Source organism: Python bivittatus, unplaced genomic scaffold (genome assembly GCF_059951505.1).
Source record: "Python bivittatus isolate LINGU-HERP-01145 unplaced genomic scaffold, Pbiv_v1 ctg000750_np1212, whole genome shotgun sequence".
Taxonomy (NCBI): Eukaryota; Metazoa; Chordata; class Lepidosauria; order Squamata; family Pythonidae; genus Python; species Python bivittatus.
Genome location: NW_028277102.1, coordinates 750,922 through 778,810, shown reverse-complemented (window position 1 = coordinate 778,810; position 27,889 = coordinate 750,922). Strand labels below are relative to the sequence as shown.

Genomic DNA, 27,889 nt, shown 5'->3' with positions numbered 1-27,889 from the left:
AGAAATATACAGGATCTGTTGCGTAGACAAAAGGGGGCAGAAACATTTTTTAAGTCCAGAGAAACGAGATAACATTTGGAAGCGGCTCAGGCAGACTTCTCTCTAATTCAGTGGAGTACAGGTAGTCCTAGTTTAGCAACTAAAATTGGGACTGGCAAGTCAGTTAAGTGGTTGCTAAGTGAAACCATGACTGTGCTTATGGTCTTCCTTCAGCTTTCCTTTGCTTTACAGACCTGCGAAAGTTGTAAATGCAAGGATTGGTTGTAAAGTTACTTTCCCATCACTGTCATAACTGCGAATGGTCGCTAAATGAGACAGTCACTAAGCGAGATCTACCTGTATAAGAAGGAGGAGGAGGAGACACAGCACAGTTAGAGTTGCAAGATCCTGTTAATATAGCCAACCTCAATAAAATAAGTTTTAGCTTTCCTGTGGAGTTGACTTCCTGGTCCGATCTACCTAGTAGGGCTGACATCAATGGCATCCCCCACGACTGGACATTTAGCAGGCCTTGGGAGCACTGGATAGGAAACAGGACCATTGCAAAAAGGTATCTCAGTCCTGGGAAGTTGTTGGGGGAGAGAAAAAGACTCAGAGTAACTCTGCCTTAATCACAATAGGTATCAGTCAAAGCAGGAGGGTTACAACAGCAGGCTTTGAATATTCTGGTCTTCCTGCACTAGCAATAAAGATCTTTCCAGAAATCCACAGGGTCCTTGTTCTTCTAATTCAGTGTTTTTCAAACTTGGCAGCTTGAAGATGCGTGGACTTCAACTCCCAGAATTCCCCAGACAGCGAGCTTGAGAAACAAGCTTGAGACAGCGAGTTTGAAAAACAGGGTTCTAATTCTTTGGTTTGCAACCTGGGTGCCCAGAGTGGTTGAGATATTGGGCGGTTTTGGGAATGTGAACTGTAAGCAACCCTAACTAAAACTAGTCGCTCAAGGAAGTAAGGGTGGAGGGAGATCCCTCTTTCGAACATCCTTAATGACACTGATTTAGTCATCCAAAACATTAGAGCAACAGGCGCAGGCTTTTGCAGCCGTTCCCATTGGCCAATCGTTGCTAAGCGACGAGCGAAGACAACGATGGAGGCGAAATGACAGTTTTTCATACAGTATTATCTCCCACAGCTCTCCCCCTCCTTTTCCTTCATGTTAGAGGGAGAGAAACCCGCAACAAAGATGGCGAACTAGGCTTCCCCTTCCCGGGCCTGCAAGCGGGGAGGGGGCTGATAAGCTTTTCCTAATTTAAATAACATGGCGACCACAAGGGTTCGACCCCCTCCGCTTTTTGTTAACGGCCCCTTTCCTACCTCATAGGAAACGTGTTATGTCATCTCAAGAGCGCGCGGACGTAAAGCTATTTGGCTCCTCCCACCGCGTCCGAGGCTCGGCTAAGACGTTCCTTTGGCCGTGCTACCTCAGTTCAGATGCTTACAATTATTTTAAATAGTATATAGTATATGAACTGAGGAAGGTGTTTTTTTTTTTAAACAGGGCTGAGGAAACTATTATCAGCACCTGGGATTTTTTTTTTCTTTTCCTACTGAATTTTTAAATTGAGAAGCGTCGGGCACTCCTTTAGGCAACTACGAATGGGAAATGGAATAGTCGCAAGTAAAGGGGCTTAGCGGGCTCCCCGCGCATGCGTAGTGGCAAACAGCCCGGGAACGCGGAGCTTCGGAAGGCAGGAGCCGCTCCAGCCGCGAGGCCGGCGGCTGTTTGGCCCCAACGCCCGCTTCGGAGCAGGATTTCGTGGGAAAGGAGCTGCGGAGGGAGAATTCGGCAATCGGAGAACCTCCTTCGCCTGTGGCCGCGGAGGGAAGCGGAAGTACTGCCATTTTAGAGTCCAGGGAATCGCATCAACGCAAGCGTAGATCATAGAGGTAGAGGTGGGTAGAGTGAAAACAGGCCCGCTATTTCCGGCATCAAAACTGCCTCCTTATTTACAATCCCGGTCGGAACGGCGTTGCTTCTATCCCCAGCCCGTCCACGGCGACCGCGCCTCTTTGGGCCTCGCCTTGGGTGTAACGTTCAGCCTGAGATCGGCGAAGGGGACCCGGAAGTGTATCGTTTTCCTCTCGTTTGCTAACTCTATGGAGCGAGGGCTCCCCTTCTGGTTTTTTTTTCCCCTTCCCCTTCCTTCCTTCCTTCGGCAGGAAGTTTTTGTGGAAGCGGAAGGGGAAGCTTCGTGCTGGAGTCGATTCCTGTTTGACGGGAAGTGAAAGGACGGAGGGGTTCGGGGTAACAGATCGTAGGGGGGAGGGAGTGGAGGGGACGGGGGGGGTCCTCGTGTTGTCAGAGGGCCGACTTGTGGTGTAAAGGCTGCCAGCGCTTTGCCTCTTTACGATCGTACCCTGTGAAATAGGCGTAGGGTATGGAGAGCTGCGTGGGAATGTCTCGTAGTCTGCGGCATATGGGGTGAAGACGATATGGGGAGCGAAGAAAAAGGCTCTGCATCTTAGCAGCCGTGTGATCTTTGCCTTAAAGCAGGCTTGCTAAATGATGGTCCTCCAGATGTTGCGGGCAACAGGCCCCATCATTGACTAATTAATTTATTAAATTTGTATGCCGCCCATCTCCCCCAGAGGGCGGCTCATCCTTGGATAGGAGTCATACTGGCGGGGGCTTATGGGACGACCGCCGCTTGGCCTGCCTCTGCCCTGGGAGGAGGCCGAGCGCTCACAGTTCAGGCTGAGCCCCGCTAGCCCTGTTTGGACCACGGGCTGATGGGGAGGGTCGGTTGCCTCCCCATTTGCAGAAGGTCCAGTGGCTGGACTGGAGTCTGGGGGTGCGCCTTCCTTTTGTCGGTGGTGGCAAAGGGTTGCTCTCTAGGAGTCTTGGTGTGCTTTTTGGGTAGGTAGGTACAGTATTCCTGCCGATGAGGTGTTAGGCACGCGGCAAGTCGGAGAGGAGAAACCGCCGCCGTTCTGAACTGAAAGGAGACAATGGGCAAATTCTGCTGCTTGGCCTAGAGGACATTTTATTCTCATCCATACGGGTTTGGGGAGATGGGCTGAATCCACTCTAAACTCTTTTAGATTTTCTATTGATAAAACACTACTTAGACACGAGCATGGGCTTATTCCCAGAGCTCTTTAATGGCTTACTTTGTAAACTCCTGGCACTGGAAAAAAATGTTGATTAAAAAATTGCAATGTTAGGCTCTAGGTCAGACGGTGTGAACCAAGAAAGATGTGAGGTGTTTTTCCAGGAGCTCAAGATACTGTACTTAGGTAGTTAACATACTGTGACTTAATTAGAGGGATTACGTAGTGAGCCTCATGGTTGGGAAGGGATTTGAACCTAATCCTTTCTGGAAAAGGCAGTAATGGCTGCCAGGAGATGAAAGGTTGTAAGGAATGTTAGGCCCTATGCTTTGCAGAATGAGGTTCAGCAGCCCTAATCCTAGCCAGGTTTCCTATCTAGTAACATTGATTTCTGATTACTTTTATTAGCAAATGGGTAATTGTAGTCTCATTTATCTGTTTATAAAGCTGAAGGATAATTTTTTCATGCATATTTATTTACATCGAAATATTTATTTAAATCTAGTTTCCTCCAAGGAGTAGGACTGCAGAAATATCTTTTTTTCTTTAAATGAACATTTTAGTAATCTGTGTTTTCTTTCTCCTGTTTTCCATCCTAGGGTTTTAGATCATCTTTTAAATTGCTGCTTGTCAGGTCACTGGAGGTCAGTTAGAATTTTTTCCAGACCATGGAGTCACTGCATAAATGGATTTCACCTTTCTTCTAGGCCACAAATATGATTAACCTAAGCATATATAGGTTGGTGGCTAGACAGTTTTGTGGAGTTATTAGAGAGCTTTCCTCCATGAAGAAGGGAGACTTTATACTTAGTCAAATCTTGTTTATTAGGTCCTACAATGGTCATTAGGACTTACTCTCAAGAGTACTTAGAATTTGACCTTTAAATTTGTTCTGCTTCCTCACATTCAAGGTATGCAGTGAAACTATGGATATGCCGAATATTCTGTCATAGAGTATTCTGACCCTACAACATTATCCTAGAAATGGTCCAACCTTGAATGGGCCAGTTTTGGGTTCAGAACATTTTCCAAACTCCTAAATAAAACTCATAATGGATAGTTGAGCTAAGATTTTTGCACTGCAACATACCTTTCAATCCTTCCCAGGTGTACATTTTTTAATGTTTTCGGTGCTGCTGTTGCAGGAGATGCAAGCTTTAGGCAAACCTGGAAACAAAACAGTTGATGAAGAGCAGGTGCACAAGAAATTTCTTAAGTGCACAAGAAATATGTAGTAATTATAGTAGGCCAGTAGGAGTGGTGTGGACAGAATAGTAAAAGGAAACATAAGAAAGGAACAGATTTATTGTGGCATAAGGTCTTGTGGGCAGAAGTCATTTTCTCTGAATAGCAGAAATGCATGTACTCTTTGTACGGTATAAAGGTAAAGGAGATAAAATGTAAGATGTGTGACCTATGAGATTTCTCTACAGCACCAAAAAGTATACAAGATATATACAGATTAATGTTTAGTATCAAAATATTGCAAGCCTTTTGGCTCTTTTGTTTATAATTTTTCTTTATAGTTAGTCACTGAGTTAAGGAAATATTATGTATAGAATGAAATAGGCTGATTTTGGTGAGGGCTTATATAGTATCCTTTAAGGTGCCACATGGTAGGGTTTTTTTAATGGACTACAAAGCTGTCACCATGAGGCAGAACAGGGAACAGATAACCAGTTTAAAATATTTACTACTGGTAAGGCTTGACGCCATCAGAAGATGGAACAAGTTGTATCTAAGGAGTAAAGTTCAAATTTCCCAAACACAATTTCTCAACAAACATGTGTTTTTAAGAAATCTTAACAGTTTTTCCTTATTTAGTGCCATTATTAGTGTAGTTGCTTTTCTAGAAAAGTGGAAGTCTCCAGTCAGCTGTCACTGATTTTTGGCAGAATCGTAGATGTTTGTCATAATACTGCTTCAAATTTCTGGCACTAGAGAGTTAAGCTGCTGGGATTCTGGGTAACATTGACAGGGTTAGGAATGGATCTTTCCCCAGAGGGACAATTCAGAGTCGGTGTGAAATGATTTCAGATTCACTTTACCTTTTTTTTTCTTATATATGTTTTGTATTATGCTCTAAATAAGAATGTAAAATGGTACTTTTTTAATTTTACAGTTTGATCATACACCCTATGGTTTATGATGGCTTTTATATAAAACTTCCCTAAAACACAGTCTAAGGAGCCACTTGGAAAAGCAACTCTCTTATTTCTTAGATATTTCTTCCATTTTCTGGGAATACTAAACCTCTGAGTTACAATCTTCATGAATGAAATTTACGAGTTTTCTTGTTTCTTACAGAAAGATCTAAAAAAGCATTTGGTGGTTACCATGGCAGAGTTAGAGAACCTTGAGGTGATGATAAAAACCTTGGACTCTCAGACAAGGACCTTCACAGTGGAGGAAGAGGTAAGATCCCCTAAATTTGGATTGCAGCCGGAAAGTAGATGGTAGTGTTGCTTTTATGTCTGGACTGGTATATCTCAGCAGTGTTGGTATCCCTGAGCCTATTTGCTGGCCAGGAAGAAATATAAGAGAATTCTGGAGGGGGCTGGTGTGAAGGACAAATGCAGTAACCTGCAGGCCAGTGTGGGGTGGAACAGTGCAGTTATATTTAATCCCACTAGGAAACAAGAAATTATACAGGTAGTCCTTGTTTAGGAACTGCCTAGTTTAGTGGCTCTTCGCAGTTATGACAGTGATGAAAAAGTAACTTTATGACCAGTCCTCACATTTACGATGTTCTCAGGTCTGTAAAACAAAGGAAAGCTGAAGTAAGATCATAAGCACAGTTGGGCTTTCACTGGGTGCCCGCTTCCCTTAATGACCGAGTTGCTGGTCCCAATTGCCTGTACTTATTTGAGGTATCTGGTACAGGATATGGGGTAGTCAGGCAACTTTTATTTATCTTTGAAAGTTATATATACAGCTCATTTAAAACTAATGTATTTAAAACAAGTTGCTGGGAGTCAGGTGGCATATAAATAATAATAATTATTGTTTCTGTTAAACATCTGGGATTGTTAGAGGGGAATGGCCATTGTATTTTTAAGAACCCCTGTATGCCACGGGGGCAAGTTAGGTTTTACAGGGCAAGCGGTACTGCAAATGTTCCACTGGCAGCAGAACCTCCTTTCTGCAGACTGGTGAACATGGAGACATATTCTTTGGGCTGGTCTGGTCTGAAGTTGCTCATGGCTACTTGTTGCCATGAGCAACTTTGTTTTATTGGCAGCAGTAGCCAAAATTTCAGGAGGATTCCCCTACCGTGAATCAACTCTTGGGGGCGGCAGTATGATCCCATCTCAACTACTGGGACCAATGGCCAGATATTTGCTGATTTGGTCTTGGAAGGTTTTAATCTGAACTTGCTTTGCCTCATCCAAATCCTGACACCCTCCAGGACTTCTGTGACATTTCTATAACATTGTACCTGCCACAGCTGGATGATTCTCTGGCACTTGCATTTTTTATGCTTCCTTCTCTCTGTACAGTATATATTTTCACTCGTGTTCTAGATCACACAGTGTGCTGGCACTATATAGAAGCGAGGAACTTCCTGGTTTGTTCGTATTTTCTTGGGCAGATGCCATAGAGGGACCAGGTTTTGGCAAATGAATAGTGGGAAGAGTTTCCTCCTGGTTTTTTTTTTCAGTTTTACTTCTGCTCTGTAGATCACAGTGAAAGAGTTCAAGGAGCACATTGCGGGCTCAGTCAACATTCCCTCCGAAAAGCAACGCCTCATCTATCAAGGGAGAGTCCTACAAGATGACAAGAAGTTGAAAGAATACAGTGAGTAGGGAGCCAGGAGAAGGCTGCGGGTTGGAGTGAACAGGGAAGAGTTGGAAGACGATGAGGGGTTCTGGCCCAGGGAATGGCCATGGATGAAGTGCGTGATGGGAAAAACACCCCAAAATACTAGTGGTTCTTTTCCAGAAAGGCTGTTTAGAATGAAATGCATATTTTGTGAAATGTGCTTGCTCCTGAATTATTTTGGCAGAGATTCATAACTGCTGGGCTATAGTGGAGTCCAAAAGTGTTGAAATAAAAGTTTGAAAACGGTCTTGAGAGATTCTGGTTTTAAACAGAGAAAGGAAGTGGTTGCCTCTTTCCCTACCAATTTTTTTCTTGCTAGAGGTACACATGTACATTTTGGACATGCCTTTATCTCAGTCCCTGATTAAGGACGAGTAAGTTTTGAGCAAGAAAACAGCTGGTACGGAAATGGGTAAGAATCTCTGCAGCTAGCCAGTTTAGTTAAATTCCCTGAGGGTGCTTTTCATTTACACCCCCCCCTTTCTTTTTGAAGGAAAAAAAAGCAGTCTAGGCTTCCTTACATATATTTGCAAGAGATGGACAAGCTCTACAGTTTAAGAATGGTTCACTGTATAATCCAGGCTTACTTATTCAGGTGTTCAGGTCCAGATAAGGGGGCATAGAATTGCAGCAGAAGCATCAGCAGTTTGGAGGTTGGTGAAATGCAGATCAAAGCCCTGCACGGATGCACAGTTCTTAGGTTGGGGTTTAAAGCCAGCCAGGTTTGGAATGTGGAGTGTTAAGGAAATCTAATCACACTTCCCATTTTTTTGGCAGATGTTGGAGGCAAAGTTATCCACTTGGTGGAACGCGCACCTCCCCAGGCCCAGTCTCCCTCCTTGGGGGGGCCTTCAGGAGCAGGCTTGTCCTCTGTCCCTCACAACAACACAGGACCCCGCGGGTCAGGTTCCACTGTCCATGACCGCAATGCCAACAGCTACGTTATGGTGGGAACCTTCAACTTACCAGTAAGCATTATGGACCCACAGCCACCCACACAAGTGAGTTTTAGCCAGAGAGTGTTCCGCTGCAGGGCAAGGGGAAGTATCGGGCTCCCCGTAACGCTTAGCCCCTTCCCCTTAATCAAATGAGGAAGGACTTGCTGGTATGCTGCTATGTGGGGAGGGGGATGAAGGGGGTGCTTATTAGCTTTGGGCTCTTCCTGTCTGCATTGGCACAGAGTGGAGTCAGTGCCAGCTGTCCTCGAACTGTCATTTCTGAGTTTGAGACATGTGTTTCGAATGACTTTGGTGCAAGCAGAACAAAGCCTAGTCTGGCTGTCCCTCCATGGCCTCACCACATGGCTTTGTGATTTCTGTGTGTGGTGCAGCTGATACGGACAGAGGATATTAGATATGTGGGTGAGACTCTTGACTGTAGCATGATGTAAGGAGATCTGAAGTAGGTTTGAGTCACCCACAGGACCTTCTCCCTGTTTCTTGGGAGATCTAAAAGAATAGTCCTCCAGACTAAGAAATGACAGTCCTGGAGGTATATCTACTGGGGGCTGGTCAGGAACAACTTTCTCTCTCTCGTCTCTTTCTCTGTATTCCTGACTTGATGATTGCCCGGGTAGCCTGTATCATCTTAAACAAGGTTTGGGGTTATATTTGCTAACAGAGTGGCAGCAAAGCAGGAATCAATGAGGTATTGCAAGGGCCCTTTCTGAAATTACACATGCTTGTTAATATGCTTTGAATGATAAAGGTTAGGGACGTTTATTACATGATTTACGTCCTTGAGGATCCATGTTTCTGAGTGTGCTCATTTGGAATTAAGCCCCTCTGAAGTCAGTGCGTTTTACCTCCAATAGATGTGTGTTGGATTTCAGCCTAAGAATTCCAGACCATCTTTTCAGAAACACATTTCTAATTATTTGTTTTTGGTGTGTGGAAAAAAAAAATAAAGGAAACAAAAATTAGCTAAAGAATTCTAAAATTCCCTCTGGAAGTTGTGATTCATTTTGAAATTGCTTCGTTTTACTCCTACACCGATGTGGTTTGGGAGGTTATTGGAATCTTGATATATGCCATGATTTCACAGGAGCATAAACATGTTGAGAAGAGTGCAAGAGAGAATCTCATGAGAAGCACACTTTGGTATTCAGAATTATTTTGAGAAAGTATCTTTCAAGTGTTGTGTAATTTCAAGAACCTACCACGCTGGGTGGGGAGCAGCCTTGAATGATGTGGCAGTTTGATCTACTGGGTTTTTTTTTTCTTCCTTTCTGCTCTGTTTTGTCCTTTTCTCCTGCATCTACCTCTTTTTTTTTTTGTTCCTTTTAATTTTTTTCCTGTCTATTCCATTTCTCACCCCCTGCTTTCCAAAGAACGATGGATCGTCTGTGGATGTTCATATAAATATGGACCAGGCTCCTATACAGGTACAAGTGGGTTGGGAAGACTAGAATTTAATGTAAAAATTAGAGGATATATTAGATATGTGGGTGAGACTCTTGACTGTAGCATGATGTAAGGAGATCTGATTAATCGAGAGGTCGCTTAGCTTGTTGTTTGACTTCTTTAAAAAACATTTTTTTTTATTGTTTTATGGAGATTTCTGAGTAATGTAACTGCAGGGATGAGCCCTTTGCTCATCATCTCTGCCAGACTTGACTTGGGAAGTGTACCCTTTTCCTGTGTTCTCAGTTGCAGCAGTCCTGATTCATCCCCTAGACCCTGTCTACCCAGAGAATTTCTACCCTTTTCCTTCCAGGATTGGCATGGGCTAACTTTGTCTGCTGGCCTACAAAACAGAATAACTGGCAAGGGGTCATCATGAAGCCAGTGACCTGGGCAGTGGTTGCCAACCAACTGCCAACTTGGGCACTTGGGTAGGAAGGATAGCTACCGTTGGAGCTTTGTTCATGTGGTGAAGGCAAATTGTATTGCTTTGCACACACCTCTAGTCCTTGGGATTGGGTCTGTGCAGGGGATAGCTCCAGTTTTGGAGGATATATTTGAAAAACTATGCAAAGAATTTCACAATCAGCAGGCAGCCTAGCCAGCTGTGTGTAAATTGGCCCCTCTCCCTGGTCAGATGGCTAAGTGCCATCTTTTCCAAAGCTGAACTTTCAAGAGGGTATAATGTCTGGGGCCTCTGACAGCTTGAATGAGCTGCTGGAAGGCAAGACACCAGATTCTAGACTGAGAATACTGGAGAAAGCATTTCCTTTATCAAGGGAAGGAGCTAGCGATCAGCAACTTTTTTGTGGTGAGGAGCCACATAAGAATTGTTCTGCAACGAAGTATGTAGTGGGTGATGTCACCAGAGTGGCTGGCCCAAAACATTTTGATCTTTTGTCCTTTTTGTTTAAGAGGCCTATTTTCCTTGTTCTTCATAAAAAAATATTGTTCTGTCAGATTCCCTGACTTGCCACTGAATTTCCATAGTGTGATTTTTGGGGTCTTTGGATTGCCCTCTCTAGTCTTTCTGCTTGTGACATGTTGCTCTTAACCTTGTTTGGAAGACCCCCCCCTCCCTCTCTGCCCTCTAGGCCACCCATAATTCCAGGAAGGCCGCAGAGTGGTATGGCTAATTACAGCTGGGTTTTTTCCAGTAACAATTATACATCATTTTTTAAAATTTCTGATATGAATTCTCATGGGTTAATATTTAACCAATCCAGCATTCTGCCCAGAGGCATTTTTGGCCAATGGCTACTTCTTGACGAAGAATAGGGTTCTTTCCAACCCTTGTTTCGTTTCCTTAGCAGCCATTCCGAAGCATTGAACCCCAAGGGTACAAAGTTCAGGGTCTTGCATAGGACGTCTTCTATGTTTCTTTGGAGGAATGCCCAAGAAACCTAACTGCATTTTTCATTTTTAAAAGAAAGGAATTGAGGACTGTTTATACCAGCCTTCCCCAGGCTAGTGCCCTCCCAGTGCAGCTTCTGTGAACTCCATCCCGTCACGATGCTGACTGGGGGTGATGGTGGGCTCATACTTGGGATGGCTGTGTTAATGGAGTTGACGTATAGATCCAGTCAGATACCAGCTGAAGGCCTGAGTGGGTCCTATGATTGAATCTCAGTGTGAGAAATAAGAGAGAGGAACCAAAAGTCACAAAGACCCTCAGTCAGAAAGCATTTGCAGCTCAGCAATGATGTAAAAAAGCCTTTTTCTTTGCATCCTAAAGAGCTTCAGGGAGGAGCTTCATTGGGCCTTTGATGGGGGAAATGGGGGCACTGTGATATGGAAGGCCTGATGTCTCCGTACTCAAAGGTTATTAGCTCCCCCATCTGCCTTTTCTGTTAGATACGGAGGTTTTGTTTTAGTAGCACAGTGGGGTCTTCCTGCCTGAGGGCCTAGCAGAGCCATTATGGCCAGGGGAGGCAACGTGTGGCTTGAGGGACCAAGTAGACCCAAGCGGAAGAGCATGCTGGGAAATAAAACTGGCAAGGAGGGGGGATGAGGGCCGATTTGGAAAGAGGGTGTGGGGTGAGCGGATTCAGCCATGGGAGGACAGGAGGGCATGGGTCTGGCCTTAAGGAAACCCTGAAGTGGGTAGAGTCTGTTGTACCCAAGGAGGGATCTACAGGGCTGGAGGAGTTCTGAAGCAGGGAAAGGGGGTTCTGTCAGGGTGGGTCCCTCCTTTTGGTAATGGGCATTTCTTTCCTCCTTGCAGAGTGAACCTCGTGTCCGTCTTGTTATGGCCCAGCATATGTTACGGGACATTCAAGGTATCCTGAACCGACTAGAGGTGAGTGAATTTCTAGCCCTGGGGAACGTGAAGCAGGAATGTAGAAACGCTGCCCGGAAACACCTTCCAGGCCCTGGACGTCACTGGTCCCTTTTCTTCAGGGTTGTACCAGCGACCATGCTGCCCCGGGACCAGAGGATACGCCATCTGCCAGCCCCACGGAAAGGGAGCCAATGGCAGGTGCTGAATCTGAGCCTCCCAGGGAGCCCACGCCAGCAGAGGAGACGCCACCGTCTGGGAGCGAGCCGCCCCCTGGGGCTGAGGCAGCTGCCCCCAAGTAAGGAGGCCGCCCACCAAAGAGATACAAGAACTATCTTGGGTGGGCTGGGTGGAATCCCCCTTTCAAAGGGAAACCAGCCATGTGCTGCAGACTGGGGCAGGGGGAACTGTGGGTGGAAGCCATAGAGGAGTGCTGTGCCAAGATGGTAGAGGGGCAGCCTTGAGGGGCTGGAGGGAGACTGGCTGTGTCCCAGAGGAGGCAAGGGGCAGGCACTGAGCATGAGGGCCCTCCTCTGTCCCCATAGCCACCCATCACCTGGAGAGTATGTGGAAGTCCTCGGGGAACTACGTGGGTTGGAAAGCAGACTCCAGCCCTTCCTGCAGAGATACGAGGAGGTCCTGGGAACTGCCGGCACTGCCGACTATAACAACAACGTAAGAGATGTCTGGTTCTGAAAACTGAAAATGAGCCTCTATCCTGGGAAGCTACCCTTTCACCTCTTGACTTATTTCTGGATTTGCTGGGTTTCCAAAGTTAGTCCAATGGTTTTTTTTACATCTGAACCATTTTCATCTGGCCTTCGCTTGAAGGTGTGGGCTTCCAGAGGCCTTTGTTCTGGGCTCAGTAGTTCTTTGATCTGATCCAGCAAGGCCTTTGAGTGATTTTTAGGCTTTGTAAGGAATGGAAAACCTGCTCTGGCTCCCTCAACTTCCCCTGCCTTTCCTTTGCCAGACGGAAGGGCGTGAAGAGGACCAACGCATCATCAACCTGGTGGGGGAATCGCTGCGCCTTCTGGGTAACACCTTCGTAGCGCTCTCGGACTTGCGCTGCAACCTCTCCTGCAGCGCCCCCCGCCACCTCCACGTGGTGCGGCCGATGTCCCATTACGCGGCTCCCATGGTTCTACAACAAGCTGCCATCCCCATCCAGGTGAGGACTTGGCCCCAAAGAGGCCAGATTTGGGTGTCTTTCCTCAAGACAGAAATGGCTTGGGGCACAACGCTCGTTCCCAAGGCAGGGTGACCCGGTTCAGCAAGGGAGTATCCAAAGACACTCTGCTTCTTACCCTGTGTTCTTGCTTCAGATTAACGTTGGAACCACAGTCACCATGACGGGCAACGGTAGTCGCACTGTCCAGACCAACTTGGAAGGCTCTGCAACTGCCCCGGCTGCACCTCCAGCCCAGCCTCGCACCTCCAGCCCTGTTGAATCAACCCAGCCATCCGAAGGCTCACCTCCTTCCCTCTCCCCAGGTGTCACCCCTATTCAGACGCAGGCCTCTCAAACAGGGCACCCGCGTGTAATCCGCATTTCACACCAGACGGTCGAGCCTGTGGTCATGATGCACATGAACATACAAGGTGAGTTTGGGAGACCTGATGGAGACGGGGCCTGTTTCTGAAGGTTGTCAGTGACCTATTTCCGAAAGCTGGCCATTTGTGTGCAGGTTGGAGAGAGGATAGAGCGGGTAAAAATGCTGGGGTCCCCAGAAGTGAAAGTGGGGCCCAAGTATGTACTTTCTGATTCAGTGTTTAAAGTGATCGCACTCATTAGTAGTCTTCATTTGTGGTATTAAATTAGTCAGTTAAAATGTAATGCCAAATGTTATTTCAGTTTTTCCCCCACATGTTCCCACTTCATTTCAGTTGACAAAAAATGTGGAGCAAAAGTTATATTGTTATATAGGATGCAGTGAGGGGAAGAAGAGGGGGCTCAAATAATATTCTTCTCTGCCCCCTCGCTTCTTGGCATCTTGAAAAAAAAAACAGCTTGCTGAACTTTGGTTAAAGCCATGTTAGTTGGGTGGGTGGGGGTTGTTACCTGAATTGAAATCCAGCCTATCCAGAGGACACGGCATGGGAGAAATTGATCTGCAAAACAGGCGGCCTTTCGTTCCTGAGTCCCAGTTGCTTTTCTCCCTCTTTAGACTCCAGCTCCCAGCTGGGTAGCGGTAGTTCCGGTGGAGTGCCATCGATGGGACCTGCTGGTCCAGCTGGACACTCCCAAGGGATGGGTAAGGAAAGCGGTTCCCTCTAACCTGGGGCAGCTGACACGCTCTGGCAGTGCGTGACCTGCTTCCTGCCCTGTTGATCTTGCCTTGTGCTCTGTTGGCTTCTCTCTAGGTAGTGGTGCTCACATGCCACTTCCCAGCCTCCCGCCAGAGTTCATGCAGGCAGTAGCCCACCAGATAACACAACAAGCTATGGCAGCAGCAGCCTCGGCAGCAACAGGTAGCAGCAAGGGAGGGGTGGGAGCATCCAAGGGGCGTTCCTCCTGGAAGGGGGAGTGGGGAGGAACTGCGGGGTCCCCAAGAGGTAAGCCTCCTTGTAGGCGTGCTAAGGCCCTGGTCATAATGTTTTCTCTTCCTCTTTTCTCTAGGCCAGCAAGTCCCCAGCTTCCCGTCAGCTCCAACACGTGTAGTGATTGCTAGACCTTCTGCTCCTTCTGTGCGGCCCACCCACTCAGGGCCTCCCCAGGCAGCAGGACAAGGGGTGAGGACCAAAGTGGTTGGAGATTGGGGCGATGATGTTTCTGTGTGGTGCTTTCGGTCTCTCTCTCTCGAAAAACAAACGACCGTCTTTTCTTGCAGGGCCCTGGCCTGGGTGGGAATGCCTCCTTGGCCCAGATGATCAGCGGATTGGTGGGACAGCTTCTTATGCAGCCTGTGATAGTGGGTAAGTGACAGACAGGAAGCAGGAGTGTCCCAGAGTGTGGGCTGAGGATCTTGAGATGCAGGAGGGAGTTTATTTGAAACTTATTTCAAGGAGTTGTGTCTGGTTCATCTAGTTACTTAAATAATGGTGTGTCTAGTTCCATGTTTCTTAACTGTGGCGGACTTCAACTCCCAGAGTTCCCCAGCCAGCACAGCCACTGTTGAGAATTTTAGTAGCTGGAGTCCGGAAGTTGCCCAGATTGAGAAACACTGATCTGGTAAATGTTGATACGCAAAGCAGCTTTTTCTCAATAATTGTTATTTGACTAATGGACCAGAAAATGGGAGGATTTTCTTTGCCTAGAAATTTACTCTGAATGGAGGACTAGGTTACTTTGAGGGTTGGGGAAAAGAACAGGAAGTTGCAGGGTCCGCGTCTGACCTAGTGGTTGATGGTTCTACTTGGGGAAGGGAAGTGAATCCACAGCAACCTCGCCTAGAGTAAGCGAGGGATCTTGAAAGGCTTGATGGTGGGCTGGGCGTAGTCTGTCACCTCCTGCTCTTGCTTGATCCCAGCAGCCCTCTCTGTCTTTCCTTTCCAGCTCAAGGCAGTGGGGCTTCCTCATCGAGCTCTCCCTCCGCCAGCACCCAAGCTACTTTCAGCACCAGCAGCTCTGCCTCCCCTCCCACAGCCTCAGCCAGCGCTGGCACCACCAACACAGCCACGACTGCTGCAGGGGGCAGTTCAGCTGGGGCCCCCGGAGGGCCCATCCCCTCTGGCCAGCCTCCTGCAGCTGCCACTGAACTCCAGTTCTCTCAACTGCTGGGGAACATCCTTGGGGCTGCAGGCTCCAGCATGGCTGGGGTGGCTGGGGTGGGCTCTCCCACCATCACTGTGGCTATGCCAGGCGTGCCTGCTTTTCTGCAAGGCATGACAGACTTCCTTCAGGTGAGCCTGCTTCCTCTCCTCTCCTCTCCTCTCCTCTCCTCTCCTCTCCTCTCCTCTCCTCTCCTCTCCTCTCCTCTCCTCTCCTCTCCTCTCCCCCCCTCCCCCTCCCCCTCCCCCTCCCCCTCCCCTCCCCTGCAGAATAGTTGCCTCTCCTCATTTTAGCTTAGAGAAGAAGGAGCATTTCAACGGGGACTTTTATCTGAATGATTACAACCTGTCTGGCCTGCTAGATCAACCCCAACCCAGAACAGAGGCCCTGGGCCAGTGCTAAGCCAAAAGCACGCACAGTGGTCATCCCAAAGCCGTTTTTCATCGTGTGGGTTCCGTTTTTGTTTCTAGAAATCACTGTAGGTCTGAAGATGCTGGGGCTGAATCCTGCCTTGTCAGAGAAATCGCTTCATGAGTATCCTTTCTCTCAGGTGGTTTCCCTAGAAATCCTGGTGCCGAATTCTCTGGATCCCCATCTGTCAGGGCTCTTCTCCCTTTCCGTCTTTCCTCTTTCGTGCTGGAAGAAGCTGGGCCAAGGCCCTCCAGAACTATGGCCGCTCTTTCCAAACACCCATCTCCCCTTCTCTCTTTTCTCCCAGGCGACGCAAATGGGGGGAGGCCCCCCACACCCTCCCGAGCAGACAGCACCTCCCCCACAGCCAGCGGCCTCTCCTTCGCCCCCTCCCCCCTCGGCCCCCCAAAGTGGACCGGAGGGGATCCCGGCTGGCCTGGGAAGCGGTAGCCGTGGTGGCGCCTCAGCAGATGCTTTGCCTCCGGAGTTCTTCACCAGCGTGGTCCAGGGGGTGCTTTCCTCCATGATGGGCTCCCTCAGTGCCCAGCAGGGCAGCACGGAGAGCATTGCCGACTTCATCCAGCGCCTGAGTGGCACCAGCAACATCTTTGAGCCAGGCACAGAGGGTGCTCTGGGTAAGGAACCCGTAGCTGCTCCAGCAGTGGGGAGCGGCCAAGTAGGATAAAGCTGGCTTCTGGTCCTGAGGATTCGACTGTCATTTGGGTCCTGTAATGCTTGCCTTCTTGATGCCTCATGTCTTGGCGGGTCCTTCACTGAAGGATTCTAAACAGAGGCCTGTGGCAATGTAGATTTGCAATGTAGAAACAGGCAGATTTCCCAATTCAGAAAGGGGTCTTTTCCCTTCTTTCTTTGCGAGTCTGTGATATTTATTTATTTATTTATTTATTTATAAATATCTATAAAATATAGATTTATATTTCAAATTTAATCACCGCCCATCTCACTCAATGAATGATTCTGGGCGGTTTACAATAAAAACAAAAATAAATGCTGGTTAAAATAAAAGGCTGACTTACTTGGGGTGGCCCAGTTGCCCCTGGGACTTAAATCCAAGGCCCTTCTGTGGTTATTGGGCTTGCTGTCTTCTTTATTCTCTTTCTCCCCATGGCCTCAATCCCAAAGCCCTGTTGAGTAGTCAAAAGAAGAAAAAAAAAAAGGAGGAGGAGGAAATGGTTTACTTTGGAATGTCTTTTTCTAGCTCTCCAAGGCAGGTGTGTTTTGTACTGCAGATGAGAGTTCATGTTAAGGGTTAATTGTTTATCCACCAGTATCTCATCTGGGGCTGAGATGGAATTAAAAATAGTTTAGATACTCACTGTCTTCACTTGCTCTTCCAGAAACTCTCCTGTTGCTTTTCCCCCTGGGGTAGCCATTGGACCGAAAGGTCCTCCCTTCCTGTCAGCCTTACCAGGTAGACCAGACAGGAAACATGACCAGATAAGCTAATTCTACTTTATTGTAAAGCTACATTAACAGAATCTTGCAAGTCTGAAAATACAATTCTCCCGCTGTCTCTTTTACAGCCTGAGAAACTAACCCTTCTGAGCCTCTTGCCCCTCCCACTATCCAGCTGCGGGCTATGCTGTCTCTTATCTGACCATTCCCTGGGCAGTGTCTCTTCGGCCCGTCTCCCAAGGTCTTTCCCATGTGCCACTACACTTCCTTTGCCCAGCCATTTCTTTGTGGCCTTTCTTCCTGAGGAACTGCATGGGCCTGATCATTGTGCTCCTGCTGTGGGTCTTCCAGCAATCCTGTGGGCCTGGGCCAGGACTTTGAGGGAGCCAGTGGCACCCCCTCTTTATTTTTGCTCCTGTCTGTTTCTAGGCTTCTTTGGAGACCTGCTGTCTTTGATCTGCCAGAACTTCTCCATGGTCGACATGGTGATGCTGCTTCACGGCCAGTTTCAGCCGCTGCAGCGGATTCAGCCCCAGCTGAGCCGCTTCTTCCGGGAAGAGTACCTGCATGGCCAGGAGCCCACCGACCGCAACGTCCGGGTGAGAGGAGCTTCTCCTAGCCGGGATGTTCCTTTTCCAGCTCTTTTTCTGCTGCTCCTCGCTTGCATGGGCTAATAACCGCCCTCTCTTTTGGCTCTTTCAGATGGCCACGTACAATTTGATTAATGGCTTGGAGGAGTATGTCCGGGAGAGTTTTGTAAGTTTGATTCCACTTTCCTTTCTCTGCTTTTCCGGGGCTGTGTGGTTTGGGCTGGGGAATGGAAACCAACCTGCTGCTCTGCTGTTCAGCCGCCTCTTCTTACTCTGCACATCTGTCTACCTCTGCAGTGCAATGCAGAAATTCCCTAGAAGTAAGTTTGCTCCAATTTTCCAGGTGCGCCATGTTTTTGTGAGGCCCCCAAAAGCAGTTGTGATACTCTGCATCAGTGCCCCTAAAGCTGCACCCACCAGGACTTTTCCCTCCTGTTTCAGGACAATAACCCTGATTTGGTCTTGGTCTGTCACCTGTTTTTTCCCTAGGCCTCTGTCCAAGTTCACGATGGGGTTGACATTACCCGCACCAATCTGGAGTTCCTGCAGGAACAGTTCAACCGCATTGCCACGCATATCTTGCACTGCACTGGTAGGAAGGTGGCGGCATTGGGAAAGGCTTTTCCAGAGAGAACTCTTAACTTGCCTTTCTCACGTTTGCAACTTTTTCTTCTAGATCACACCTTCGGATACCGACTGCTTGAGCTGTGTAACCAGGGCCTCTTCGAGTGCTTGGCGCTGAATCTTTACTGCTTGCGAGGGGAGCAGACGGCCCTCACCACAGTCATCAATGACCGTATTGTGAGTGACAAACTGGGCAATTGCCCTATTTTGAGTAGGGTCTCTTGAGGACCTGGGAACTCTTTTGTGTAATCTGGGGATGAAGCTGCTACCTACCTCTATTCTGGAGAGTGCAGGCAAGGGAGGGGAGGCTGATGCACTGTGCTGCGATGGTGCTTGGCGAGGATGATATGTCTGAAGTCAAGTTGGGAAGTCAGTGCAGGTGGTCCACCACTTTTAAAGACCATTTTTGGTTCCTGATTCTGATAATTCGAAGAAGCTTTTGGAGTGTGGCCAGTAGCACCAGCTTTGAAAAGTGTTTTATGAACCAGGAAACTGGCCCTGTTACTTGTCCAGGCGTGTGGCTATCTGTAAGGTCTTGCACATTTGCTGGAAACATCTGCCTTGTTGGGGATGGCTGCTCATTTAGGCTGGGGATTGACAGCAAAGGCTGTTTTCTTTTCTTCTCTTTCCTGGCACCAGAGGCGGATGTCAGCAGACATGAACCCGTCCTTGGTGAGCTGGCTCACCACTATGATGAGTATGCGCTTGCAGGTCATCCTGGAGCACATGCCAGTCACAGAGGAACAGATCTTGCCATATGTCCGCAGGGTGGGCGACCTCCCACAGGTAAGATTTAAGGGACATTATGAAATCAGTGGGATAAAAGAGCAGGAAAAGGAATTCCTGGAGCTTGTGGACTGACCGGTAAGGTTCGGGGCTCAGAGGTGACTGCACAGTTGAGTCTTTCTGTAATCTTCCCACTGGAATTGGCCCAACTTCAATTGTACTCGGAGAAGTGGCTGCTTGTTCTTCATTTGGGGGAGGTTGGGGTGGACAACGCCTGGAAGTGTTTTTCGGTGACGCGGCTAGCCCTCTGGAGTAGTCTCACGTTGGAGGTCCATCTGCTTCCAACATTATTTTTCTTCCAGAAAAAGTTGAAAACAGCTTTTCCAGAGGGTTTTTGGGGTCTGCCGTGTATTACTTTGGGATGTTTTAACATATTTGTAAGATTTATGATTATGTTTTGTTTATTATAGTGAAGTACTAAGGGTCTTCTATGATTGTGGTGGGATAGAAGTCAGACCAATCAATAAATAAACAAGCCAGCATCATTAGTAGCATGAGCATTGTGATAATGGAGCATGTGTGGTCAGGTGTGGTTAGGAAATTGTTCACAGAATCCAGAGAAAATTTGGAGTGCATCATTGCTATGGTGACCATATTTTCTTGGAAAAAATAAAGGACAAACCTGAAAAAGGGGCAAATCTGAAAGAGGTTCATAAGGATAGAAATATTTAATTGTTTATGTTTATAACCTTGCTTTATAAAGGAAAATTCAAGAGCAAAACCAAGCATTACAAACATGCATGTTCTAATGAAAACATCTAAAATCAAGCAGTATACGTACATTTATTTTAAAAAGACAATTCAGTTTCCATATTTTTCACACAATGAAAGACTCTGCATTAAGTGGTACCATTTGTATAGTAAAAGTTAAATGAAATTCCCAAAATAAAGGACAAAAGTGAGTTTTTGAGAAATAAATAAATCTAAAGGATAGCTGTCTGAAATAAAGGACTATCCTTTATAATAAAGGATGTATGGTCACTGTAATCCTAGCATCTCTTACCTACTTAAAAAAAACAGCCTTCAATTCTTTTGCAATTAAATCCTTTGGAAGCTAGTTAAGATTTTGTATGGTCCTGCAGTATAATACTGCTTTGCCTCTAAGAAGCTGGGTGGGAGCAGAGCAGGGCCCAGAAGAAGAAGAAGATGGCAGTTAAAGACCCCGAGTGCACTTACAGTGGATTTGATACCTTCTCCTTGCATCTTCTCAGCCTGCTCCTGAAGAGCCCATGGACCTCCAGGTGGCAGAGCAGCCTCCAGAGACCTTGCAGGTATGCAGTGGGAGGGGCTTGGCAGCACACCTCTTGGCAGTCTGTGCAATGGATTTATCTCGGTATGTACTCACACACAAGTGGGAGGTCATCGTGGAGCTTGGAGGGTGTGGGTGATGATTAGTATCTGTAGAGATCTTCAGATTTTTCAAAAGTGGGATGCATTGTGACTGGGGCTCCTTACCATGAGGTACTGCTTCTACACTGTAGATGGAGGAATGAAGTTTTCCCCTCTGGAACCATTGAATAAAAGTAGCAGAAGTAGGAGTTTCAATCAGTCTTCTTGGTTCTACATCTTGACCTGTAGCCACCAGTAAAAACACAGAATATATCATAAAAAAAAAGTCTGGGAAAAAAACAGCAATCATTTTAAAAAAACTAGAACACTCCGTAAAAAGTCTGTCACCCATTCTAACCCACAGTCTGGTCATACAGCCAGGTTGAAATGGGGCTGAGGTGGAACTTTATGAAACTGAGGGAATGGTGTTTCAGAGGGCAGGCACCATGACAGAGAAAGGTCAGCTTCCTGGGTCTCACCAGGTGATACTTAAACAGAACATGCCAGCTCTGTCAGACTGTGGGATGGGTAGAGACTACAGGTAATCCTCACTTAGCGACTACTTGTTCAGCGACTGTTCAAAGTTGCGACTGTGCTGAACGAGTGGGATTTATGACTGTTCCTCAAAGTTGTGGCCATTGCACCACCCACAAAGTCAGTGGGGAAGCTAGCAGGGAATGTTGCAAGTCCCCCCCAGCCAGTCTCCTTCCCTCACTTGTGCGGCACCCGGCTTCCCTTAGTCTCACCCACGGCACCCCTGTGCTCCTTACCTGGGATTCCCACTGCTTCCCACTTAACAACTCACACGTCTCAGAGTCACATGATGTTGCACTTTACGACCGCATTGTTTCGCGATGGCAATCCTGGCAATCCCCATTGCCGTCTTAACTCAAGGACTGCCTGTGTGCGGGGTGGGGCTTGATAGTTGATAACTAGCACCTGGAATCGCACCCTGAAGCTCACCATCAAGCAGGGCAGCTCATTAGTAGGCTTCAAGGCTAGCCCCGCGTGGACCGTGGTGCAACAGCCCGGTCTGGCTTTGTGGGGCTCTTAGCGTGTCCCTTCTCTTTCCTCTCCTTCGCAGCGAGATACTGCAGCGTCCCCAGCCCCAGCCACCACAGCAGAGGAAGCTATGCCCCAGCAGCGAGGAGGGGAGCCGGAACATGAGGAATTGCAGCAAGGGGAGCCCCCTGCGCCTGATGTGGAGCCCTGGGCCGCTGCTGTGCCCCCCGTGAGTTCCCCGGGGTGGAGAGGGGCAACAAAGGGAGGAGGGATCCTTCCCAGTGCAGATCTTTACTCTCCCCTTCTCCTCTGCCAGGAGTGGGTGCCCATCATCCGGGAGGACATCCAGAGCCAGCGCAAGCTCAAGCAACAGCCTCCCCTCAGTGACGCTTATCTGAGCGGCATGCCAGCTAAGCGGCGCAAGGTGAGGCCGGGCCCTCTTGGAGGGTGGGCAGGAGCAGCCAGTCGCCTGTTTTCTCCCCGCCCCCTACCAGCCTGATTCACGGGTCTCTTGCATGCTGTACAGTGTTTGTCTTGGCCTCCAGCTAGCTCGTATTTCACTCAGCTAGGGATTAGAAGCAAGCCACCCTTCGGTTGAGCTTGGTGCCCACATAGACTCTGTTGGGTTTGGGGGCCACTGTTGCCTTCTGGGGTATTTTTTTCAGCTTCTCAATCTAACCTATAGCCTAGAGCAGTGTTTCTCACCCTTGGCACCTTGAAGATGGGTGGACTTCAACTCCCAGAATTCCCCAGCCAGCCACGAGAAACACTGGCCTAGAGATTTCTTATGGCCCCTTCTCTGAAGTCTCTGGATAAGAGAGTCAGCACAGTGTACAATTAAGCTGTTGGACTGGAAAAGGGAGACTCAACTTCAAGTCCGCCCTTACTTATGGAACTTCATTTGGTGACTTTAACCCAGTCAGTCTTCTGTCCTATCTTGTAGGATTGTTGGTTTGGGGGATAAAATGAAGGGAGGTCCCCATATGCCACCTTGAGAACTTGGAGGAAAGGTGGGGTATAAATCTAGTAAGGAGCCATCCAGCGAGGTCTGGTCCTGCTTATTTTCTGAGGTCAAATAAGGTGGTCTGGATGTTGCCACCTGCTGTGAAAACCAACCTAGTGCCTTAAAGTGTGAAAGTTGGTTAATCTGATCAAATAAGTGGAGTCAGAGCCCTACTCAGACTTCCGTAGTGAGTTGTCATGTGTGAGAAAGATTGCCTGAAAACAGTAGTAAGGTTCCATTTGAAGACTTCTACACCTTAAGACAAGCACTTCCCAGTGCCTTTGTCTGGAGAAGGTTGTGTGTACTTGGTGATCTCCGGGATTTTTAAGTTAGTTTTTATTACTATGTTTCTCAGTTGTCTTTGTCGGTGCCCCCATTTGGGAACACTCATTTCTGACTTCCCTATGGAAAGGATTTGTTGGGGGAAAGCAGTCACCAGCAAGCCACAGATCCTCCCTTCTCTGGTAAACCAAACGAGCAAAGATTTTGAAACTCTGTTCTCAAAATCCAGTGACTCTTTGATAAAGGGTTTGTCTGCCGGTCTGTCTGTCTGTCTATCAAATTTATACAGCCACCCAACTCACACATGGTGACTCCAGGCAGCTTACAGAATTAAAACCCATAATACAAACCAGTAAACCCTATGCCCACCCCCTGGTGGCAACAACACACTCAGACTCACCATTTGATCAGCTCTGTATCAGCCTGGGGTCCCCAGGCCCACTGACGAATCCACATGTTCAGGGCCTTCCAGAAAAGTCTGAAGGTGGGGGCCAGTCTTAAGGGTTAAAGCTCCATTCCTTGTCTGCTTTGTCAGAGGAGAAATGCTGAGCTTGAATTAGCGGCTATAAAAGTGGGACAGACGCGTAGAAGTGAAATCCACTGGTCAATTTAGACGCCCCTGGCTATTACAACTGGGGCAGGGCCCTTTGTTTTTTGTCTGCTGCTGATGGAGAGGGGGTTCAGAGAGCTTCAGTTCTGTCCATGACATCTGCTCTTCTTGGGTTTATGGATTTCATAAGTGTATCTATTTTATTCATTCATTCATTCAATTTGTATGGCCACCCAGCTCAACAGGTGACTCTGGACAGCGAAATTAAAATAAAAACAATTAGGATAAAACAAAAATTAAAATACATGGCAGCCGAGAAGATATCATATAGCATAATCACAGACAGAAAGACTTACACACACACACAATAAATATTATAGGTGCATATATGAGGGCTATGCATGCTTTAATAATGATCAGAAGTGTTTCAGTTTTAGCGCAGCAGCTCTGCTGCTCATTAAAGCATGCAGGTCTTTTTTTCAGGTTTGGGCAGAGCATTAAGCTCTGAGCGATCCAGTGAGTCTGAAGGGCACTTTGCTCACAGAGTCACCCAAGTTCCAAAGCAAGTCCTATGAATCACTTCTGAAGCGTGCAGTCCTCCCTGGTGCCACCAATTACAGCAAAACCTTATTTTATGGAGTCCTTGGTGCCCTCCGAGCTGGGTTGTTTGTTTGCAGACGTTTCATAACCCAACTAGGTAATACCATCAGTGTGAGTGTGGTTCAGCCAAGTTCGGAGAGCGCTAAGAACACCACAGTTGGGCCCCGAGCTTCAGATATTCTCTTCTATTGGAACCTTACTTTTTATATGTTTAGTTGCTGCTTAGAAGGTGGTTGTTTTTTTTAAAACCTTGCAGACAATGCAGGGTGATGGCCCCCCGTTACTTCTGTCAGAGGCCGTCAACAAAGCTGCGAGAGTAGCCGGAGTGAAACCTTTGACGAGTGCTGAGAGTCTGAACCGAGACCTTGCTGAACCGGCGTTGCAAGATAGCTACCAGCAGCAGGTGGGCTGTGCTTCCTCTTTCTTGGCTGTGGGGTAGGGGGTGTAATGGCAGGTAACAGCGATGCTTTCTTAGAGAAAGGGGTATCTGCCCAAGGGATTGATGCTCTGCTTTTCCCCCCACCTTTCTTTTTCAGTTGAAATCTGATCTGCAGGAGAGACTTCAGACTGATCCCAGTTTCACTCCTCAACGGTTTCCCAGTGCCCAGCAGGCCTTTGTGGCTGAGGACTTGTAAGAGGGGCTGTCCAGAAACGCCTGGGGCCGAGGCCGGTTCTTAAAGGCTGGCCTTGCCACTGTTTGTGCGTCACGCAGACACCCACTCCTTTCTCAGGCCAAATATTTAAATTCCTTTCCATTTATTTTCCCCCATGGTTGCAGTGACTTTTCTTCCCCTGTGGAGTGCCCAAGCTGCTGCCAAAATCAATAAATAAAACCACATGTCCAGGATCCAGTTGTATTTGTGATATTTTTCTCTTCCTCCCCTCCCCCCACAACGTATTGTGGACTTCATGCTTTGTAGCGCCATTAATTGGCCGTTATTTTTGCCAAGCACATTTCGTGCTTCTGGTTCATACAGTAGCCAGCCTTTTCTTCAGAAGGCTTAAAAGGAGCATGTGCTTCAGTTTTATTTTAATCAAACATCATACACCGTTCAGCACTAACAGCGCAAGGCATTTTGTGATTGTGTGTCCAGGTAGGACTAGGATCAAGAGGCAGCCTTCACAGACTCAAGAGAGGGGAGGGATCTCAGTTTTCAGACACTGAATTTAGTGAGGAGCTGGCTAAAGGGGCGGATTCTGGGCTATATTTTCATTGCAATCAATCTGTAGAACTTCTGAAACTTAGGAACTTGTGTGGGTAAATCTGAAGATCTGAACGTACGAGTATTTCAGAACAGTGGCCCCTCTGATAAGAACCCCTCTCTTGCTGAGAAAGCAAGCTGAGGTACAGAATATTCATTGCTGTCAAACTAGATATGTGGCCTCAAGATGGGGTGGACTATGCACGATAGAATTCCCACCCAATGTTGGCTGCAAATAGAGTTACAATCGAGCACACTTTTCTTAGCTGGGGAGACCATGTTCAGATCTACCGGGTGCTTGGGAGTGGATTACCTAGAGGAGGGATGGGATGGGACACCAGTAGCAGCAAAATTCAGGCTTTAGTAAAGAGAAAGGTGTGGCAGATGCTGGAGCACCACATGCAGCCATGAACTTAGCCTACATGTATTTGCTTTAATCAACTTCATTTGCTTCGATTTCTGAGGTGAGGGTTGTTGTTGTTCAGTCGTTAAGACGTGTCTGACTCTTCGTGACCCCATGAACCATATTGCGCCAGGCCTTCCTGTCCTTCACTGCCTCCCTGAGTTGGCTCAGTTTCATGCTCAGAGGTGAGGGTACACCCACCTTTCTGTGCTTCTGTTCTTTTTGTATAACAACCTTCAGCTGTTGTATTCCAATCATGGGGCTCACCCAACTAGGGACCCCATGTATATTTGGGTATATATATTTGATCGCCTGTACTAACAGCTCAAAGTCGTCTTGTTTATTCCCCTCCTCTAAGCATTGTATAGACAATGAAGACCATGACTTTTACAAGCCAACATTCTTCCTGGTTTTTCACCATGTCAAGTTGTGGAATGTGCTTAGGAAAATGGGAATCCTAGAATATCTTCTTATCCTCATGCAAAGTCTATATACACATAGGGAAGTCAGTCTGGACGGAACACGATGAAACAAGACTGGCTCCATTTTGACAAGGCTATATATGCTGGCCTTAGTTACTCAAGCTACATGCTGAAATAAATATTGTGGGAAGCTGAACTGGAAGATCAGCATGGGTTTAAATCTGATGCAAGAAACATCATTAACTATGTTGATGACACGACTTGGATAGCTGAAAAAGTAAATGATGTCCAAGCTTTAGTCATGAAAGTCAAGGGACACAGTGAAACTGATCATCTACTGCTTTGGGGTTTGGCATCAGCAGGATGCCAATGACACGCAACTATATCTTGCTATTCTGGGCCGGCCAAGTGAAGCTATCAAGGTTCTTTCCCAGTCCCTGGAGGCTGGATGGGGAAGAGCCATCCCTGACTCAATCTTACCGAGCAGCTATGGGTGTTTAGATCACCCAGATCTGGGGATATTTCAGGTCTGACCTTGGATGGGGTGGCACTCCCTCATTCAAGGGCAGTGCAGAATTCGGGGGTCTTGCTGGACTCACCACTCCTGTTTCATGAGCAGGTGGCAGCTGTGGTCAGGAAAGCCTTTGTTCAGCTTCATCTGGTCCGCCAGTTGTGCCGTTCCTAGATTAGGGGGCCCCTCACACAGTCACGCATGCCCTGGTCACCTCACAGTTTGACTACTGCAATGCAGACTTCATGGAGCTGCCCTTGAAGACCACCTGGAAGCTTCAGCTGGTCCAGAATGCAGCAGCACGTTCAGTAATGGGCATGCCTCAGTATGCCCATGTAACGTCTCTGTTTCTCAAGCTGAAGTGGTTGCCAGTTTGCTTCTAGGTGCAATTCAAAGTGCTGGTGGCTACCTACAAAGCCCTCATGGCTCAGGACTTACTTACTTACTTATTCTTTTTATTTATTATTTGTATGCTGCCCATCTCCCACAATGGGTGACTCTGGGCGGCTCAATTAAAATAAAAAACCCATAAACAATTAAAAATACTGCATAAATAATTAAGATGAGTTAATCTGTTAAAAATCAACGATAAAAACAAACCCTATACATAAATACTAAAAATATTCAAGATGACGGGGGGGAGGCAAAGTCAATTAGCCCACAAACCACTTCCACTGGTGCGAGCCCCCATCCGGCCCCCAGGCCTTCTGGCATAGCCAGGATTTCACATCTTTCCTGAAGGCCATGAGAGTGGGGGCACCTCGGGAGGTAGGTTGTTTCACAGAGTGGGGGCCACAGCAGAAAAGGCCCTCTTCCTAGAACCCACCAGTCGAAATCCCTTGACTGGTGGGGCCTGCAACATGCCCCTTCTGCTGGACCAAGTGGGGTGGGAGAGACAGCTTCTCAGATAACCTGGTCCTGTGCCTTGAAGGGCTGTAAAGGTGATGATCAACACTTTGAATTGGACCTGGAAGCAAACCGGCAACCAATGCAGCTCACGTAACAGAGGTGTTATATGGGCCCTCCGGGGGCATTCAGAACTGTCCATGCTGCCGCATTCTGCACCAGCTGTAGCTTCCGGATACTCTTCAAGGGTAGCCCCATGTAGAGCGCATTGCAGTAATCCAACCGGGAGGTGACCAGGGCATGAGTGACCCTGCAGAGGGCCTCCTGATCGAGGAAGGGGTATAACTGCTGCACAACACAAAGTTGCACAAAGGCCCTCCTAGCCATGACTGCCACCTGCTCTTTGAACAGGAGTCGTGAGTCCAGGAGGACCCCCAGATTATGCACCGGGTCTGGAGTAGTGTGACCCCCACAAGAACCAAAGATAAACGGTTAGATCTTGAGGCTCCCCATATCCACAGCCACTCCGTCTTACCAGGGTTCAGCTGAAGCCTGTTGTCCCCCATCCAGGCCCCCACAGCCTCCAGGCACCACGAGAGGGCAGTCACAGCATCACTTAAGGCACCTGGGATGGAGATGTATAGTTG

General features: G+C 47.6%; 1 protein-coding gene across 7 annotated transcripts; it reads left to right on the top strand.

Moving 5' to 3' along the window:
• The first annotated feature begins 1,408 nt into the window (after positions 1–1,408).
• BAG6 (BAG cochaperone 6) lies at positions 1,409–24,705 on the top strand. Of its 7 annotated transcripts, XM_088128592.1 has the most exons (27): positions 2,125–2,245; positions 3,651–3,695; positions 5,359–5,466; positions 6,732–6,849; positions 7,651–7,874; positions 9,203–9,256; positions 11,500–11,574; positions 11,676–11,851; positions 12,099–12,228; positions 12,527–12,724; positions 12,879–13,155; positions 13,722–13,808; positions 13,918–14,025; positions 14,174–14,286; positions 14,385–14,469; positions 15,050–15,396; positions 15,984–16,311; positions 17,522–17,691; positions 17,795–17,848; positions 18,172–18,274; positions 18,359–18,483; positions 18,946–19,092; positions 20,304–20,363; positions 21,506–21,652; positions 21,740–21,847; positions 24,115–24,261; positions 24,395–24,705. In XM_088128592.1, the coding sequence occupies exons 3-27, from the start codon at positions 5,389–5,391 to the stop codon at positions 24,491–24,493; spliced, it is 3,558 nt and encodes a 1,185-aa protein (XP_087984718.1). In that variant the 5' UTR covers positions 2,125–2,245; positions 3,651–3,695; positions 5,359–5,388; the 3' UTR covers positions 24,494–24,705. The 7 variants fall into 7 exon arrangements, with proteins under 7 accessions (XP_087984722.1, XP_087984717.1, XP_087984724.1 ...); XM_088128596.1 differs by lacking the exons at positions 2,125–2,245; positions 3,651–3,695 and adding an exon at positions 1,409–1,893 and having other exon boundaries at positions 7,651–7,841; XM_088128591.1 differs by lacking the exons at positions 2,125–2,245; positions 3,651–3,695 and adding an exon at positions 1,409–1,893.
• The last annotated feature ends 3,184 nt before the right edge of the window (positions 24,706–27,889 follow it).

What these genes read in the sequence shown, in the direction of transcription:
- BAG6 (XM_088128591.1), top strand. Translation starts at nt 5,389, where the DNA reads ATGGCAGAGTTAGAGAACCTTGAGGTGATGATAAAAACCTTGGACTCT. An exon ending in AGTATGTCCGGGAGAGTTTT is followed by an intron (nt 17,849 to 18,171) that starts GTAAGTTTGATT and finishes TTTTTTCCCTAG; the next exon opens with GCCTCTGTCCAAGTTCACGA. An exon ending in GCATATCTTGCACTGCACTG is followed by an intron (nt 18,275 to 18,358) that starts GTAGGAAGGTGG and finishes TTTTTCTTCTAG; the next exon opens with ATCACACCTTCGGATACCGA.